This window comes from Rhincodon typus, chromosome 2 (assembly GCF_021869965.1).
Source record: "Rhincodon typus isolate 14 chromosome 2, sRhiTyp1.1, whole genome shotgun sequence".
NCBI classification, from domain to species: Eukaryota; Metazoa; Chordata; class Chondrichthyes; order Orectolobiformes; family Rhincodontidae; genus Rhincodon; species Rhincodon typus.
In genome coordinates, this window is record NC_063333.1 from 37,345,648 (window position 1) to 37,363,117 (window position 17,470).

General features: G+C 41.8%; 1 protein-coding gene across 1 annotated transcript in view; it reads left to right on the plus strand.

The window, feature by feature from the left end:
• enkur (enkurin, TRPC channel interacting protein) overlaps positions 1 to 17,470 on the plus strand; it is a 33,493-nt gene that overhangs the window by 497 nt on the left and 15,526 nt on the right. The window contains exons 2-3 of the mRNA XM_048612613.1: positions 10,395 to 10,540; positions 12,953 to 13,173. Of these exons, the coding sequence (XP_048468570.1) occupies positions 10,395 to 10,540; positions 12,953 to 13,173 (367 nt within the window). The remainder of the gene's footprint in view (positions 1 to 10,394; positions 10,541 to 12,952; positions 13,174 to 17,470) is intronic.

Sequence of the window (17,470 nt, forward strand, 5' to 3'; positions counted from 1 at the left end):
GAGAGGGAAGGAGAGGAGGGAAGACGGACGGAGGGTTTGGAGAGAGGCAAGGAGAGGAGGGAGGGCAGAGAGAATGACAAAAAAGCGAATGAGTGCGGGGGAGGACAATGAGGGGATTTGGAGAGAGAGAGTGGGGTTTGTCAAATGAGGGAAGAGCGGTCAGAGGGATTTGGTAGAGGGAATCTGGATCTTAGAATGTGTGTGTTTGGAAAGAGGGAAGAGGGGAGGAAGGATAGAGTGAAGCTGAAGGTTTGGAGAGAGGGTATAAGGGAACGGAGGCATGGTTTGGAGAGAGAGTCAACGAGGAGATAGAGTATGGAGGGAGAGACTTTGCTTTGATATGGAGGACCGAGGGAGACAGAATTTACCGAAAGGGAAGGGGGCAGGAAAGTGATATAAAGGCGCAGAGAGTGAGATGAGGAGAAGGAATGAATGGAAAGGAGAATCTCAAGGGACGGAATGAGAGAAATTGAGTCAAAAGCAGAAAGCATAAAGAACAAGAGAATGAATACGGATGTGTCTGAGAAGAACAAATAATGGAGGGATAAGCAGCATGGTTTTAGAATTTTTGAATCTTTAAAGTGAAGAATGGTTTGCAGTCAAGTGTATAGCTTTGTCCAGCCTGGTGTTGAATCTCCTGAATGCTGTGAAGTAGTGAACAGACATTTGGGGCTAAGGTGAGTCACTTGGTGCAGGATACCTTATCTTGACTATTTATTTATGCAGCTGGTCCAGTTAAGTTTTCTGAACAATAATAACCATTAGGAAAGTAATTCTTCTGGATTTGCTGATGATAATGCTATTGAATGTCAAGCAGATATAGTTTGTGTCCGTTTTTATTGGAGATGGTTATTGTTTGGCATTTGAGGGGTAAATATTACATATTTTATGAAATATACTTTTCACTCAAAATGAAACATGGAATTCTGGATAAACACCTCAGCTCAGACACATACCCATATGATCTGGTTGTCATAAGAGGAGAGGCGCGAACAGAAATCTGTTGAGGTGGGAGTGAAAAGATGTTAAAAAGACAGCTGCTGTTTGAACTGGAAGCTGATGTGGTAGGGAGAAGTGAAATTCCATTGGCGAGCTAGGAGTGACTGTGGGACTGTTCTTGAAATGCTACAAATCTGTTGGAAGTATGGCGCACAATGAAACATATTTTGTAAATGGAAAAACATGCTTCCTTCAGATTAATGTATTAGTTGCCACTCAGTAATGTTTGATCTCTGTTAATTTTTAGTTTTCTGGCAAAGAACAATTCTTAACATCTTGTCCTTTTGGTTCTTCCTGTCAGTTGCAGGGGAAATTCATCTCTTTATAAAATTTACAGACTTTACGGGAATTGTAACAAACAGGAGACTGTTACGAGATAGATCTCAGTGGCTTTGAAATAGATACCTTGGAATTTTCCATCATTTAAACAAAGAAGATTTCACGTTTCTTTGTGTTGTATTCACAGGAAAGACAACGTGGCTAATTCTACCCCTCAGACAATTTTAGAGACAGATTTGTTAGGAAGTTTACAGTAAAAGTTTTAAAATGTGGGACCCTGTGTTTCAGTTCTAACTATTAGTCACTTGAAAATCTCTTAAGATGTTTTCATTGTCTACAGGGATTGTAATATTCTCTGTTTACAGTAAAAGTTTTAAAATGTGGAACCTTATTTTTCTGTTCCACCTATTAGTCACTTGAAAATCTCTTTTAAAATGTTTTCGGTGTCTACGGGGATTGTAATACTCCCTGTTTATCAGCCTAAGTCTGGATGTTGTCCAGGTCTTTCTATTCATATACATCATTATAAGAGAAATGGTGAAGAAAACTGGATGGAATATTGTGCAATCACCAGCTGTTGCAATCCCCTTGGAGGCTAATAATCTTTTAAATGATATTTAAATTCCCAGTCACTGACTTAGATGATTTGCTTAACATGAGGACTAGCAAGTATAGAAATAGGAGAATAGGGCAGAAGAATACATGACAATAGAGATGGTGCAGGCAGGAGGGATTCCTGGATTACTGGGACCATTTCTGGGAAAGGTTGAACCAGCACAAGTGAAACAGTGTGCACCTGAACCAAAATGGGACCAAAATCCTTGCGCATTGGTTTGCTAGTGCTGTTGGGAGGAGTTTAAGCTAGTTCAGCAGGAGGGTGGGACACAGAGTATTAGGACACTAAGGACACAACTTACTATAATAAAGGAGCCAAGACAGATGGAGTTCAGCTATATTGAATTGCAAGGGTGTAAGAAGTATCATAGGTAAAGCAGATGAGTTAAGGGTGCAGATTGACACATGGAATTCTGATATTGTTGCCATCACAGAAATGTGGTTGAGGAAGGAACAGGAGTGTCAATGCAACATTCTGGTGTTTAGGATCTTCAGGAGAGGTGGGGAGGATGTAAAAGAAGAGGTGGTATTGGGCTATTAATTAAGAAGTTAGTTACTACAATAGGGAGGAATGATTTTTTGCAAGGGTTTTCAAATGAGGCATTATGGATAGAGTTTAGGAAGAAAAAGGGGACTCACATTGCTGGGAGTATATTATGGATCCCCCCCACCCCCAAAGAAAAAGCAGACAAGAGAGGAGCAGATATTCACTGAGGTGTGTAACAATAATAATAGAGTAATTGTATTGTGTTAGGGGATTTCAACTTGCCCAACATTAATTGGGATTTTCAAAGTGTAAAGATTTTAGAGAGGACAGATCTCTTGAAATGTATTCAGGAAAGCTTTTTGTGTCAACCTGTAGAAGATCGAACAAGGAACGGCACAGTGCTGGACCTAATTCTGGGGAACAAAGTCAGACAGATGATTAAGGTGGCAGTGAAAAAGTATTTAGTGAGAGCAACCACAACACAGTGTGATTTAAAAGCCGAAAAACCTGCGGATGCTGTAAATCAGGAACAAAAACAAAGTTGCTGGAAAAGCTCAGCAGGTCTGGCAGCATCTGTGAAGGAAAAAACAGAGTTAACGTTTCGGGTCCGGTGACAGAACAGAACAGTTCCTCAGAAACATTAACAGTGTGATTTAAGTTTGTTATGGGAAAGGAAAATGATGGTCTGCATAAAATGATATCGAATTGGGCGAAAGCAGGATCTGGCCAAAGTAGACTGAAACTGCTATCTGTGGTAACATGTACAACAGAACAGTGGGGTGTATTCAAAATGGAATGGGGAGAGGACAGGACCAACATGTTCCCAATAGGGTGAAATGTCGGAGCAACAAGCCCAGAGAATCCTGGATGCCTAGGAATATTGATGACTGGATAAGAAGAAAAGGAGATGCTTTTGCCAGGTAGAAAAGGAGAAACTGAATGGAGGGAGATAGCAGGAACTGCAGATGCTGGAGAATCTGAGATAACAAGGTGCAGAGCTGGATGAACACCGCAGGCCAAGCAGCATCAGAAGAGCAGGAAGGCTGACGTTTCGGGCCTAGACCCTTCTTCTTTCTGAAGAAAGGTTTAGGCCCGAAACGTCAGCCTTCCTGCTCCTCTGATGTTGCTTGGCCTGCTGTGTTCATCCAGCTCTTCACCTTGTAACTGAATGGAGGCCCTAGTTAGTTCCTGAAAATGCAAGGGGGATCTTAAGAAAGCAATTACGAGAGTAAAGGGGGCATTAAGAAAAAAAACACTGGCGGGTTAAAATGGGCAAAATCCCAAGATAGTCCATTCTACATTAGAGGCAGGAGTAAAGCCCATTAAGGACAAAGAGGGCCATTTGTGCATGGAGCCAGAGGACATTGTTAGGGTGTTAAATGAGTACTTTACATCTGTCATCAATCAGGAGAAGGAGGATGTAGATACAGACTTAGGACTGTTGTGGCACAGTGGTAGTACCCGTGTCTCTGAGCCAGAAGACACAGGCTCACCTGCTTTGGAGGTGTATCATAACACTTCTGAAAAGGTTTATTAAGAAATATCTGTAGATACAGAATTCGGGGAGAGCGAGTATTAGTTTCTTGAGCAGATTGTCATAGGACTTAAGGAGCTATTGGAGGTTTTGGTGTGCTTAAAAATGGACAAATCCCAGGTCTGTATGTGCTATCTTCTAGACAGCTGAGGGAGGTGAGGGAGAAAATTACTGGGGCTCTGACCCAAATTTTTTATTCCTTTCTGGCCACAGGAGTGGTGCCAGAGGACTAAAGGACAGCTGGTTGGATTTTAAGGACTGTAGGGATAAACCAAGAAATTACAGACCAGAGAGTCTTTTGTCAATGGTAAGGAAACTATTGGAGAAATTCTGAAGAAGACAATTAATCTCCACTTTGAGAGGCAAGGTTTGGTCACAGATAGTCAGCAAGGCTTTCACAGAGGGAAGTCATACCCAACAAATTTGATAGAATCTTTCGAGAAGATGATCAGATGTGTACATGAGGGTAGAGCTGTTGATGTACTTTATGCAGATTGCAGCAGAGCCTTTCACAAGATCCTACATGAAAGAAGGTTAAAACATAAGGGATCCAGGGTAACTTGGCAAGTTAGATCCAAAGATAACAAGGTGTAGAGCTAGGTGAACGCAGCAGGCCACATGAACACATCTGCAGTTCCTACTATCTCTGAAACAAGTTATATCCAAAATTGGCTTAGTGGTGAGAGAAAGGGAATTGTAGCAGAGGCTGTTTATGTGACTGGACAAGGATCAGTGCTGGGACCTTTATTCTTCCCGATGTAGAAGGATGCTTGCCCACATGGGCAGATCGGTGAAAAATGTAATTTGACCCTGAAAAGTGTGGGATGATGTACTTTGGAAGAAGTAACAAAACAAGGGAATACTCAATGAATGGCAGGACATTAAGAAGCTCGGAGAAACAGATGGATCTTAGGTGCTTGTCCACATATAACTGAAAGCAGCTGGGCAGGTTAATAGGGTGGTTAAGAAGGAATACAGGACACGTTCCTTCATCAGTTATGGCATAGATTATGAGAGAAGGAGGTTATGTAGAAACTGAACTGGACTTTGCTTAAGTTGTGAGCACGGGGGTGGGACTCTGATTAAGAGAGGGACCATCGAGAAGTCAGGGGAAAATATATTTGGCATTGAGGGCAAGTTTACTATTCAGGATAACCAGGGGCACGGTAAAGGGAGGAAAGAGACTTTTGGATTAAACTACATTTATTTCCACGCACAAGGCCTGACTGGTAAGGCAGATGAGCTCAGAGCATGGATTGGCTCTGGGAACTGGGCTATTATAGCCATAACAAAAACATGGCTGAGATAAGGGCAAGACTGGCAGCACACTGTTCTGGGAAGTGACAAGTACAAGTAAGTACAAGTAAGCGAAGAGGGGGAGTTGCCCTTTTGATAAGGGAGGACTTAGCAACAGTGCTTAGAGAGGATATTCTTAAGGGGCCGTCAAATGAGGCCATTTGGTTAGAACTTAGAAACAAGAATGGGATGGTCACTCTGGGACTGTGTTATAGACCTGCAAATAGCCAGCGGGTATGAGAGGAGCAGATGTGCAGAGAGATTGCAGATACCTGTAGGAATAATAGAGTAGTATTGGTTGGAGATTTTAATTTCCCCTGTATTGACTGGGCCACCCAGAATGTAAAAGACCTGGACGGGGTGGAATTTGTCAAATGTGTCCAAGAAAGATTCCTAAATCAATTTGTGGAGGGCTCTTCTCTGGCCGGTGCAACACTGGACCTCCTCTTAGGAAATGAGATCAGGCAAGTGACTGAAGTGTCAGTCAAAGAGCACTTTGAGTCCAGTAACTATAACTCTCTTAGTTTTAACATAGTTATGGAAAAAGATAGAACAGCTCCACAGATTAAGGTACTGAACTGGAGCAGGGCCAATTTTGGGACCATTAGACAGGATCTAGCAGAGGTCGATTGGGTGAGTCTGTTTGAAGGAAAATGGAATGACTAGCAAATGGGAGACTTTTAAAAGTGTGATACCAAGAGTCTGGGGACAGCGTGTCCCTATTAGGGTGAAAAGAAAAGCTGGCAGGTTTAGGTAACCCGGGCTGACAAGGGATATTGAAGCTCTGGTCAGGAAAAAGAAGAAGACACACATTGGGTTTAAGCTATTGGGCACGAGTGAATCTCTGGATGACTATAAAAAGTGTAAGAGCACATTTAAGAGGGAAGTCAGAAGAGCAAAAAGAGAGTGTAAGATGGATCTAGCAGATAAGGTTAAAGATAATTCCAAGAGGTTTTATAGCTAAATTAAGAGTAAAAGGGTGGCTACGGTGAGAATAGGTCTCCTTAAAGATCAGTATGGCCGTCTATGTGTGGAGCCGCAGGAGATGGGGGAGATTTTTAATGAATACTTCTCCTCAGTGTTTACTGAGGAGAGAATCATGGATGCTAAGGAAATAAGGGAAACAAGTGGGCATGTTTTGGACCACAAACATATGACCAGAGAGGAGGTGTTTTCGGCTTTAAAGTGCATTAAGGTGGATAAATTCCCAGGGCCTGACCAAGTCCATCCTTGGACGTTGTGGGAAGAAATTGCAGAGGCTCTTGTCGAGATTTTTGTTTCCCCTTTAGCCACTGGCGAAGTTCCGGAAGACTGGAGGGTGGCTAATGTTTTTTTCATTGTTTAAGAAAGGTAGCAAAGACAAACCAGGGAACTACAGGCCAGTGAGCCTGATATCAGTGGTAGGCAAGTTATTGGAGAGGATACTAAGGGACAGGATCAACCAACATTTGGATTGTCAAGATCTGATTAGGGCTGGTAGGCATGGATTTATGCACGGGAAGTCATCTCTGATAAATCTTTTAGAGTTTTTTGAAGAGTTAACCAAGAGGATAGATGAGGGTAGGGCAGTGGATGTTGTCTGTGTGGACGTTAGTGTGATCTTTGACAAGGTTCCTCATGGGATCCAGGGAGAGCTAGCTAATTAGATTCAAAATTGGCTCGATGGTAGGAGGCAGCGGGTGATGGTTGAAGGTTGTTTCTCGGGCTGGAAGCCTGTGACTTTCTGTGCTGGGACCTTTGTTATTTGTTATTTACGTAAATGACTTGGATGTGAATGTACAAGGCACGATTAGTAAGTTTGAGGATGATAATGCAAAGTTAGAAGGTATCGTTGATAGCAAGAAAGGTGATCAAAAATTACAGAGGGATCTTGATCAGATGGAGAAGTGGGCTGAGGATTGGCAGATACAATTCAATACAGATAAGTGTGAGATGTTGCACTTTGGAAAGTCAAACCAAGGTAGGACTTATACAGTAACTGGTAAGGTCCTGAGGAGTATTATCGAACAGAGGGACCTAGGAGCACAAGTACATAGTTCATTGAAAGCAGCGTCACAGGTAGACAGGGTGGTAAAGAAGGCATTTAGCATGCTAGCCTTCATCGGTCGAGGCATTGACTATAGGAGTCGGGACATTATGTTACAGTTGTATAAGTCATTGGTGAGGCCGCACTTGGAGTATTGTGTACAGTTTTGGTCACCCTTTGATAGGAAAGACACAGTTAAACTGGAAAGTGCGCAAAGAAGATTTATGAGGATGTTGCCAGGAAAAGTAGGCCTGAGTTATAGGGAGAGGTTGGCCAGGATAGAACTTTATTCCTTGGAACGTGGGAGAACGACGGGTGAACCTGTTGAGGTATTTAAAATCATGAGGGGCATAGATAGGATGAATGCATATAATCTTTTCCCCAGGGATGGAGAATTGAAAACTAGAGGGCATAGGTTTAAGGTGAGAGGGGAATAATTTAAGAAGGACCTGAGGGGCAACTTCTTCACACAGAGAGTGGTGCGTATATAGAATGGCATGCCAGAGAAAGTGGTTGACGCAGGTACAATAGCAATATTTAAAAAATACATTTGGATAGGTCCATGGATGGGAAGGGTTTAGAGAGTGATATGGTCCAAATGTAGGCAGTTGGAACTAGCTGAGTGGGCACCATGGTCAGCATGGACCAGTTTGGGCTGAAGGGCCTGTTTCCATGCTGTATTACTCTATGACTCTATGATACTGTGTGCAATTTTGGTTGCTACACTAAAGGTAGACTGAGATTGCATTGGAGGAGCTACAGAAGAGATTGACGAGGATATTTTTTTCTTTGGTTTACTTGGGGGACATGCATATCACTGGCTAGGCCAGCATTTATTGCTCATCCCTAGTTGCCCTTGAGAAGGTGGTGATGAGCTGCCTTCTTGCACCAATGCAGCCATGAGCTGTAGGTAAACCTACTGTGCCTTTAGGCAGGGAATTCTAGGATTCAAGTGACAGTGAAGGAAAGGTGATATGTTTCCAAGTCAGGATAGCAATTGGCTCAGAGGGGAACTCTGTTGTGGTGGTGTCCTCATCTATCTGCTACCCTTGTCCTTCTAGATGGAACTGAGCTTGGGTTTGGAAGGTGAGTCTTGGTATCCTTGGCAAATTTCTGCAGTGTATCTTGGAGATAGTAATAGCAGTATGTACTGAATGACGGTGGTGAAGTGATTGAAGGTTTTTGGATGTAGTGCCAGTCAAGCAGGCTGCATTTTCCTGAGTGGTGTCAAGCTTCTTGCATATTGTTGGAGCTGCAGTCATCTTGGCGATTTGGGAGTATTCCATCATACTCCTCACCTGTGCCTTGTAGATGGTAGACAGGCTTTGGGCAGTCAGGGGGTGAATTACTCGCTGCAGCATTCCTAACTAGCCTCTGACTTACTCTTGTACCACTGTATTTATGTGACACGTCCAGGTGAGTTTCTGTTCAATTGTAACCCCAGGACGTTGATAGTGAGTGTTTCAGTGACGGTAATGCCATTGATTGTCAAGGGGCAGTGATTAGATTGTCTCTTACTGGTGATGGCAATTACCTGGAATTTGTGTGGCACCAATGTTACATGCCAATTTTCAGTGCAACCTGAATATTGTCAAGGGCTTGTTACATTTTTATATGCACAGTTTCAGTAGCTAAGAAGTTGTGAATGTAGCTGAACATTGTGCACTCATTGGCAAACATCCTCACTCATGATGGAGGGAGGGTCATTGATGAAGTAGCTGAAGATGGTTGGACCTAGGACACTACCCTGAGGAACTCCTGCAGAGATGTCCTGAAACTGAGATATCTAACCTTCACTGACCACAACTATCTTCCAATGTGCCAGATATGACTCGAAACAGCAGACAGTCTTCCTCGATTCCTAATGACCCCAGTTTTGCTATGGCTGCATGATGCCATGCTTGGTCAAATGCAGCCTTGATATCAAGGGTTGTTACTTTCACTTCATGTCTGGAATTCATCTCTCTTGTCCATGTTTGAACCAATGTTCTCATGAGGTCAGGAGCTGAATAACTCGGGCAAAACAAAGTTATTTTGAGCAGATGCTGCTTGATAGCACTGCTGTTGACACCTTCTATTGCTTTACCAATGACTGAGAGTAGACTGTTGGGATGGTGATGTGTTGAGCTCGATTTATCCTGTTTATTTTTGTGCAGGACATACTTGGGCAGTTTTCCACATTATCAGGTAGATGCCAGTGTTGTAGCTGTACAGGAACAGCTTGGCTAGGTGTGTGGGAAGTTCTGGATCAAAAGTCCTCGGTACTATTGCCAGAGTATTGGCAGGGTCATAACCTTTGCAGTATTCAGTGCCTCTAAACATTTCTTGATATCATGTAGCGTGAATCCAACTGGCTAAAGACTGGCATCTGTGATTTTTTAATGCTGGGGACCACTGGAGGAGGTTGAGAGGGATAGTCTACTTTGCAAAAATCTTCAGCCAGAATTGCTTATGCTTCAGCCTTTTCTTTTCCATTTGATGTGTATTATTGAGGATGGGGTATTTGTGGAACCACCTCCTCCAGCGAGTTTTTCATTGTCCACCACTTTTCACAACTAGACATGGCAGAAGTGCAAAGCTTATATCTGATCTGTTGGCTATGAATCATTTTGTTCTTGCATCACTTGCTGCTTATGCTATTTGGCATGCGAGTAGTCCTGTTTTTAGCTATGCCAGGTTAACACATTTTTCTTTAAGGTATGCCTTGTACTATTCTTGACATGCCCTTCTCTACTCTTCATTGAACCATTGAAATCTTGGCATGATGGTAATGCTAGGATATGGAATATGCTGGACCGTGAGGTTGCAGTTGTGTTGGAATACAATTTGGCGGCAGCCTCATGATTTCCCAGTCTAGAGTTGTAAGTTCTGTTCAAAGTCTTAACTCTTTAGTATGGAGATAGTGCCATACATGATGTCTGTGTAAAGTAATCTAATAGAAAATACTTTGTAATTTAAACATGACTATCTCTGCACTGCAAATTGCTATTTTAGTGGTTCAAGATTCCTTGGTTGGAATTAGTTGTTGCTGTATGTCTCAACTGGGTTTTACTTTATAAATAAATTTTTCCTTCTGGTGTTGTGCCAAAATTACAGCTAATTGTTTATTCACGTGAAAATGCTCAAAAACATTTAGAATTTTTCTTTCCTGTTGTCAGTTATCATTCAAAACAGCGGAAAGTTGTACAGAAAGACTGGGATAGTAAGAAATCAACACACAAAACAATGGGTTTGCCGAAAGTTGAGCCTCCTTGTCCAAAGCACCATCTGTTGAAGCATTCCAAGGAACAAAAGCTACCAGAAAGTAAGTCTCTGCAAAATATTTCCTTATTTCCAATACCTTAACTGTATACTAAAATTAATATTCTTTTTAGAAAGGTCATTCACTTTGAAGTAGAGAATTGCTTTCGTGGGATTCTAAACCACAGATTAGTAATTTCTCCATGAGCTGACCCACAGCATGCTGTTTTCACCGATCAGCTTTAACAGTTGGAAAACCACAGACTGTAATCTACTCTCTATTAGTAGTGTCAGCATGGATTTAGTCCACAAGCTACAGAGTTGGCTGACATTTAATTTCATTCATTCATGGTAAAACAACTGAGGCTAGAAATTAATGCCCACTTTGACTGTCAGTATTTATTGAAGTGTTGTTCTTCATTACTCAGTCTGGAAAACATGATGACAGCTTTCAATTTTTACTGGGCATGTTGCATTTACATTGTATGCACAAGCTGATTTTCTTCTCCATGTGTTATTATTCTTGCAGGATATCAAATAAAGTCTGATACTATTCCTATCTGTGGCGTTTACATTCTGGACACAGGGCAAAGGCTCAGGAATTTGGAATAGTGAGGGCGAATGGAAACTGTTTGGAGGAGAGGAGAAAAATGGGAAAAGGTGTGAGAATGACTGCAGAATGGGATTTACCATTGAAGAGAAGGGAATGGGATGAGGGAAGAAAGACTCTGGAAATAGGGACGAGTGAAGAAAGGAAAAATGAATTGAAGATCAGGGAGACCTGGAGCCAGGGTATAGATATATGGAGCCAGGAGAAAAAATTGCAGCGATTGTTGGAGCTTGCAGTCAATAGAAGGGAAAATGGCGAGAGGATGTAAGTGTGGGAACATGGTTATTGAGAGGAGCAAAGACAACAAATCAATCATTTAGCCACTTGAGGCTTTTATTCTGTTAAGTGAGGTCAATGATCTGTGACCTAACTCATTTACCCCACCTTTTAAGAAGTAGAGGAGGTCTCACATGAGAGAGTGAGGAAGAGGGTGTCTGGTGAATTGGAGCATAGAACAGAAAGAAGGAGGGTTACCTTCAAGAGATTAGGGTGGGCAAGAGGGTGACTGAAATGTGATTGGGCTTATTTCTCAAGGGAGAATGGAGAGGTACTGGCGCTCAGGTGAGGAAAGAGCAAAGCTTAGAAGTTGGTTTGTGGGAAATAGAGACAATGGTTCAGAAAATTGAATAACAGAAGGTTCGGAACTCAAAATGGGAGGAGTGAAGAGAGATGCAACAGTGAAATGAGGTTGATGTCGAAACCAGGAATTTTTTGCTGAGGCAGCACCATAATGAGCATGAATAATACCAAGAGAAGGGCAACCAAAGGTGAATAACACCTGGAGGCTTTACTATGCATAAATAGATTCCTCTCCCATGTGACAAATGGAGCAAAAGGATGGAGACTGAGGATCTAATTGGAAGAACCAAGGGACAAAGTTGCTTTTACCACTGAGGACAAATAGACCAGAAGATGTTATACCATAGTGGCTATTGAGATAGACTCTAGAATGTCATTTAAAAGGGATTGGAATAAATATTTAAATGGGAAGTATATGTAAAGGTCTGAAGGGAAACACAATTACAGAAGTATCAGTATTGGGGCTGAAGAGCTTTCCCCTGTTCTGTAATATTTATCATTCTGCAAAATGTCATTTTATTGAGTCCAAGCTCTGGAATAACTGGTGCTGAGCTGAGTTTATAATGATGTGCCTTGTGAGAAGAAAGCCAAATGCTGAGCCTCTTGTTCTTTGTGCAATCTTTTGTTTTATTCAGGTTGGTCTGCACTGGCACATATTAATACGTGATTGAGGGCCACCAGTTTATAATTGTCATCTTCACACAAGCTTGAGTTCAAACCTTGCGTAGTAAAGGTGAACCCTGGCTAGTAGCTGATAAAGACTTTTTTTTGCCAGTTATAGGTGAATAATGGGGCATTTTACATGTTGCAGCCAATTTCATATAAATTATCAAGTTATTCTATGAATGTTGGTTTTGAGGGAAATTTCAGTATTATTAATGAATGGTGCAATTTCAGTGAGCTATTTTTCCTGATGAAGTCAAGATTCCTCCCACTCTTATGCTTTTTCACTAACTCATTCCCTCTACTTAAAGGGTATTGGAATCAAGAAAGATGATCCACTGCCATAACTGAGATCAGTTAATTTAGCATAGACTAAGAATTTTATATTGCTTAGCACTACATGAGGCAGTGTCTACGCTTGTTAGGAAATAATTAGAGCTTGCAGAATTTTTCTGTAAATTCATCTATTTCCACAGGTACTTGTGATGTGTCAGTTCCCAGCCAGCCTTTGGGTGGAGAAACATCACATCACAACTCATTTTGAGCCATTGCTGAACATCGGTGGTCATAAAATAAGTCTGCAATCTGCATTATTTCAGGAAAATAATCTGTTTAATTTCACAGGGAAACCTTACAAAGTTCCTGTAGAAGGAATTAAATCCTCCATCCCATCTGACAAACCACTAATGGGACTTCACACCAAGAAAAACTTTGTTCAAGCCAACATAGTTGACGTTCAGATGTCAGTCCCCAAGAAACCTGTGCCAATAATTGTTGATACTAGAAAAGGAAATAAAATCTTTTTGGAACCATCAGGGCTTCTTCCAACTCAACTCTACAGAAAGGTAGATACCAGTATTTGTGTGTTAATACATTAGAATGAATATTTGCTGTGTTTTTTTTAACCTTTCTTGTATAAGCTTTTAAATCCTTCACCTCAATGACTCTTTTTACATACTTCTCACTTACCAAATATTTTCCATCCCTGGCACAAAAGTCTCTCTTTCAAATATTCAATTTATCTTATCATAGAATCCCTAAAGTGTGGAAGTAGGCCATTCTGCCGATCGACTCCATACTGACCCTCTGAAGAGCACCCCACCCAGACCTAAACACCCTACCCTGTCCTTGTAACCCTGCATCTCCTGTGGCTAATGCACCTAACCTGCACATCCTTGGACACTGTGGGCAATTTAGCATGGCCAATTCACCTAACCTGCACATCTTTTGAACTGCGGGAGGAAACCGGAACACTTGGAGCAAACCCACGCAGATATAGGGAGAATGTGCAAACTCCACCCACACCCAGTCACCTACGGGTGGAATTGAACCAGGGTCTCTGGCGCTATGAGACAGCAGTGCTGATCACTGAACCTCCTCTATCTACCACCCCATGTCACCACACAGTTTAAAATATTTCACATTATCATGTTGAGAAATAATTTCCCTTAAAAGTCAGATTACTTTTCAGAAAGATCATGCTGGAAATTGCCACTGTGTTAAAGCACAAATACTTAAGATCTGCTTGTTATTACAGAGACAGGCTACAGAATTTTATGGACTGAATTAGCTTTATTGTCACGTGCACTCAAATGAGTACAGTGAAAAGTTTGTAATGTTGCCACTTTGATACCTTCTTAGGTACAGAGTACCTAGGTACAAATACTTAAGCATGTGTTACAGACTTCAAAGAATAACAAATAAAATTCAGCATAAGAATAAAGAATTTTTTTAAAAGTACTTGAATTTTAGTCATTTCACCAAGTCAGTTCCAGCACCGAGCTCCAAACCGCCCGGGCCAAGTCTCTAGACCATGCTGGGCTTTGGACTTCAAGGCCTCACTTCCTGTCCACAGAGGCCTTGCCTTCTCACCGGGAATTGCTGTTCCCGAACCGGCCTGAGACCCGAATCTTGAAGTTGCAGGAAATTTAGGCAGGAAATTAAGCTAGGAAAAATGTAGAGGGGTGGCTTTGCTAGTGAATAATTAGCAGAATAGAAAGGGATGACCTAATTTCATGAAACCAGGATTTCAAAATTATTTCGATAGAGATGAAAAATGATAAAGGCAAGAAGTCATTTCTGGGAGTGATGCACAGCCCCCTTACTTGGTAGGGTGGAGCATAAAGGAAGAAATAATGAAAGATTTTCAGAATGGCAGGCAATAATCATGAGGAACACAGGTAGCCTAAAAAAGAAGTTCATAGCCTATTTTCAGATAGTTTCTTAGAACGGAATATTCTGAAGCCAACCAAAGAGCATGCTACGACATCTGATACAAAAACTGAAACTATTGGAAAAACTCAGCAGGCCTGGCACATCTGTAGAGAGAAAGCAGAGTTAATGTTTCGGGCTCAATGATCCTTCTTCAGAACTGATAGTAGCGAGGAAAGATTGGTACATGCTGAAGATGGAGAAGGAGTGAGAAGTAAATGATTGGTGGAGATGAGGCACTGAGAGAGAACACTATTTGGGCAGGCAAAGACTGGCTAATAGTCAGCCTTGGAGAATCAACGGCTTTTAATGGGGTCCATTAGTTCTGACAATGGATAGTATGTGGTAGCAGCCCATATGATGACAAGGCCTGGTGTGTGGGGTGGGGTAAGGTCTTGGGAGAAGGTGCTTAGGCCCTAAAATTATTGAACTTGATGTTAAGTCTTGAAGGCTGTAAGGTTCCCAAGAGGAAAGTGCGGTGCTGTTCTTCTAGCTTGCGCTGAGCTTCGCTAAAGTGCTGAAGCACTGAAGCAAGCCCTAGATTGAGATGTTGGTCAGGGAATATGGTGATCTATTAAAGTGGCAGGCAACTGACAGCTCAGAGTCATTTCTGCAGTCAGAAAGTAGGTGTTCTGCAAAGCGGGCACCCAAAAGCGGTCTGCGATTTTGTCCCCGGTGTAGAGGAGAGCACATTGTGATCAGCGATTACAGTAGACTAGATTGAGTGAAGTGCAGATAAATTGCTGCTTCATCTGGAGCCTTATATAGTGAGGAGGGAGGAAGTAAATGGTGCTGTTGTTACACCTTCTTACGATAGTTTGGCAAGGTACTATGGGGGTATGGGGAGGCATTGAAAGTAGAGGAGGAGTGAACCAGTGTGTCCTGGAGTGAATGGTCGCTGCGGAAGCTGAGAAGGGAGGGGAGGGGAAAGGAAAGGAATATGTGTCTGGTGATGGAGGTGGCAGAAATGGTGGCTAATGATCTTTTGCATGTGGATGCTGGTGGAGTGTTAGCGAAGACACGAGGAATCCCATTGGCGTTATAAGGAGGCGGGAGTCCTTATCCTAACCCTACCCACCAGGTTTTGTCATCACATGGGCTGCTACCACAACCAACCAATATCAGCTATTAATGGCCCCTATTAGCAGCTGTTGATTCTCCAGGCTGACCATTATCCATTCCTTTGTCTGCCCAACTCCTGTTCTCTCTCTTGGCTTCATTTCCACCTACTCCTTCGCCCACCCCATCTTAAGCACACATACCAACCTTTTTTCCTAGCTACAAACAGTTCTGATGAAGGGTCACTGGACCCAAAACATTAACTCTGCTTTCTCTCCATGGATTTCTGTAGAAGCAATATTTCTGAAGAAATTGAGATTGTTGAAATTACACACCTATCCATTTTGCAGGTTTGCATCCTGTCAGCACTATTGCACATACAAGTGGAACAGGACTAAAGTAATACAAATGGTTACTAATGTAAGGTCCTTCTCGTTGCTGTCCAGTACCAGAGATTATCCTGTAAAGCCGCAAAAGATATGTACGTTATTGATGCCTCTGTAAGTGTGCTATCTTATCGTTTCTGAATGTCTAATTAGAGGTGCAGGGCACTGCATCTTAGAACCACAGCTGGGCAGTCCTCACCATCAAGCAGAGGTAAATGAGTTCTGAGAGTGACTGTGAGGAACTGCCCATTCTGCCATATTAACAGCTATCCTTAGTCCATACCTGTTGGTGAAGCAGATGCCCAATTCAGTAGGGAAAAGTTGCAGAAATCTTGGGACAGCATGAATTGGATAGGGAAAATGGAGGGGGAAAATGCAAGGGAAAATGGATAACTGCAATTTTATGTAGGAAATTCAGCTGGACAGTAAAGCAAAGAGTACATACTCTTAGTTGATATTGGTGCACCATGCTGATTCTATAGTAAAACAAATCATCAACAAGCAGCAGGATTAAGACAGAGGCTTTTTTCTCTATCTCTTTTGTTCAGACTGACAGCTTAATATATAAAGATGATTAAGACAAACGTATTATTGTGGGTACCCATTATACTAAGATTCCCACACTTTACAAGTCCGGGATTCCTATTGGAAAGGCTACACAATGATTTTTTAATGTAACTTTTTTTATACTTTATATAAAAAAATATTTTTTACAAATATATATTTATATAACACAAAGTCACAAACACAGTCTGTTCTGTACAGCAGCATATCAATGAGACAAACAAACATTAGAATTTGACTTTATCCAAACAAACCAAAGGCATTTCTTACTTGAACAAGATTATATTTACATGCACTTGAGGTACCAGGAGGGTCTGACAACTGAACAGACCTCCATTTAACTTCAGAAGGAAAATCTCAGATAGTGGTCTTTTCCCACTGTGCCTTGGCAGCAGATGTCCTAAACTTTAGTGTGGCCCTCAGCGCATAGTCCTGGACCTTAAAACATGCTAGTCTGCAACACTTGGTCAAGGTCAACTCCTTGTTCTGCAAGTCCAACAAGTTTTGGGCAGATCAAAAAGCATCTTTCAACAAGTTGATGGTCCTTCGGGCGCAGTAGATGTTTGTCCTGGTGTGCATCCTGCGGAACAGACCGTAGAACACTGAGTCCTATGTATGGGACAAACCTCGACAAAAACCACTGCATCTTTTTCCAGACAACCAAAGGCTTCCACAGATTGTCTATGTTTGGTCAGATTACCCGAAGTGATATTGAACTCTAATACCTTAAGGTACAAATTACACATTATTCACCTAAATTAGAAGTTAAGAGAAGCTCATGAAAAAACAGCTATATGAATTAAGAGCTTTAAGAAATTTTTTTGAAAGACTAATTTATTTAAATCAACATACAAGTTAAAAAATGTAAATTGGCCTCCAAATGTTACTTCGGTAGAATTAGTTTTCAAAGGATCGAGTAAAT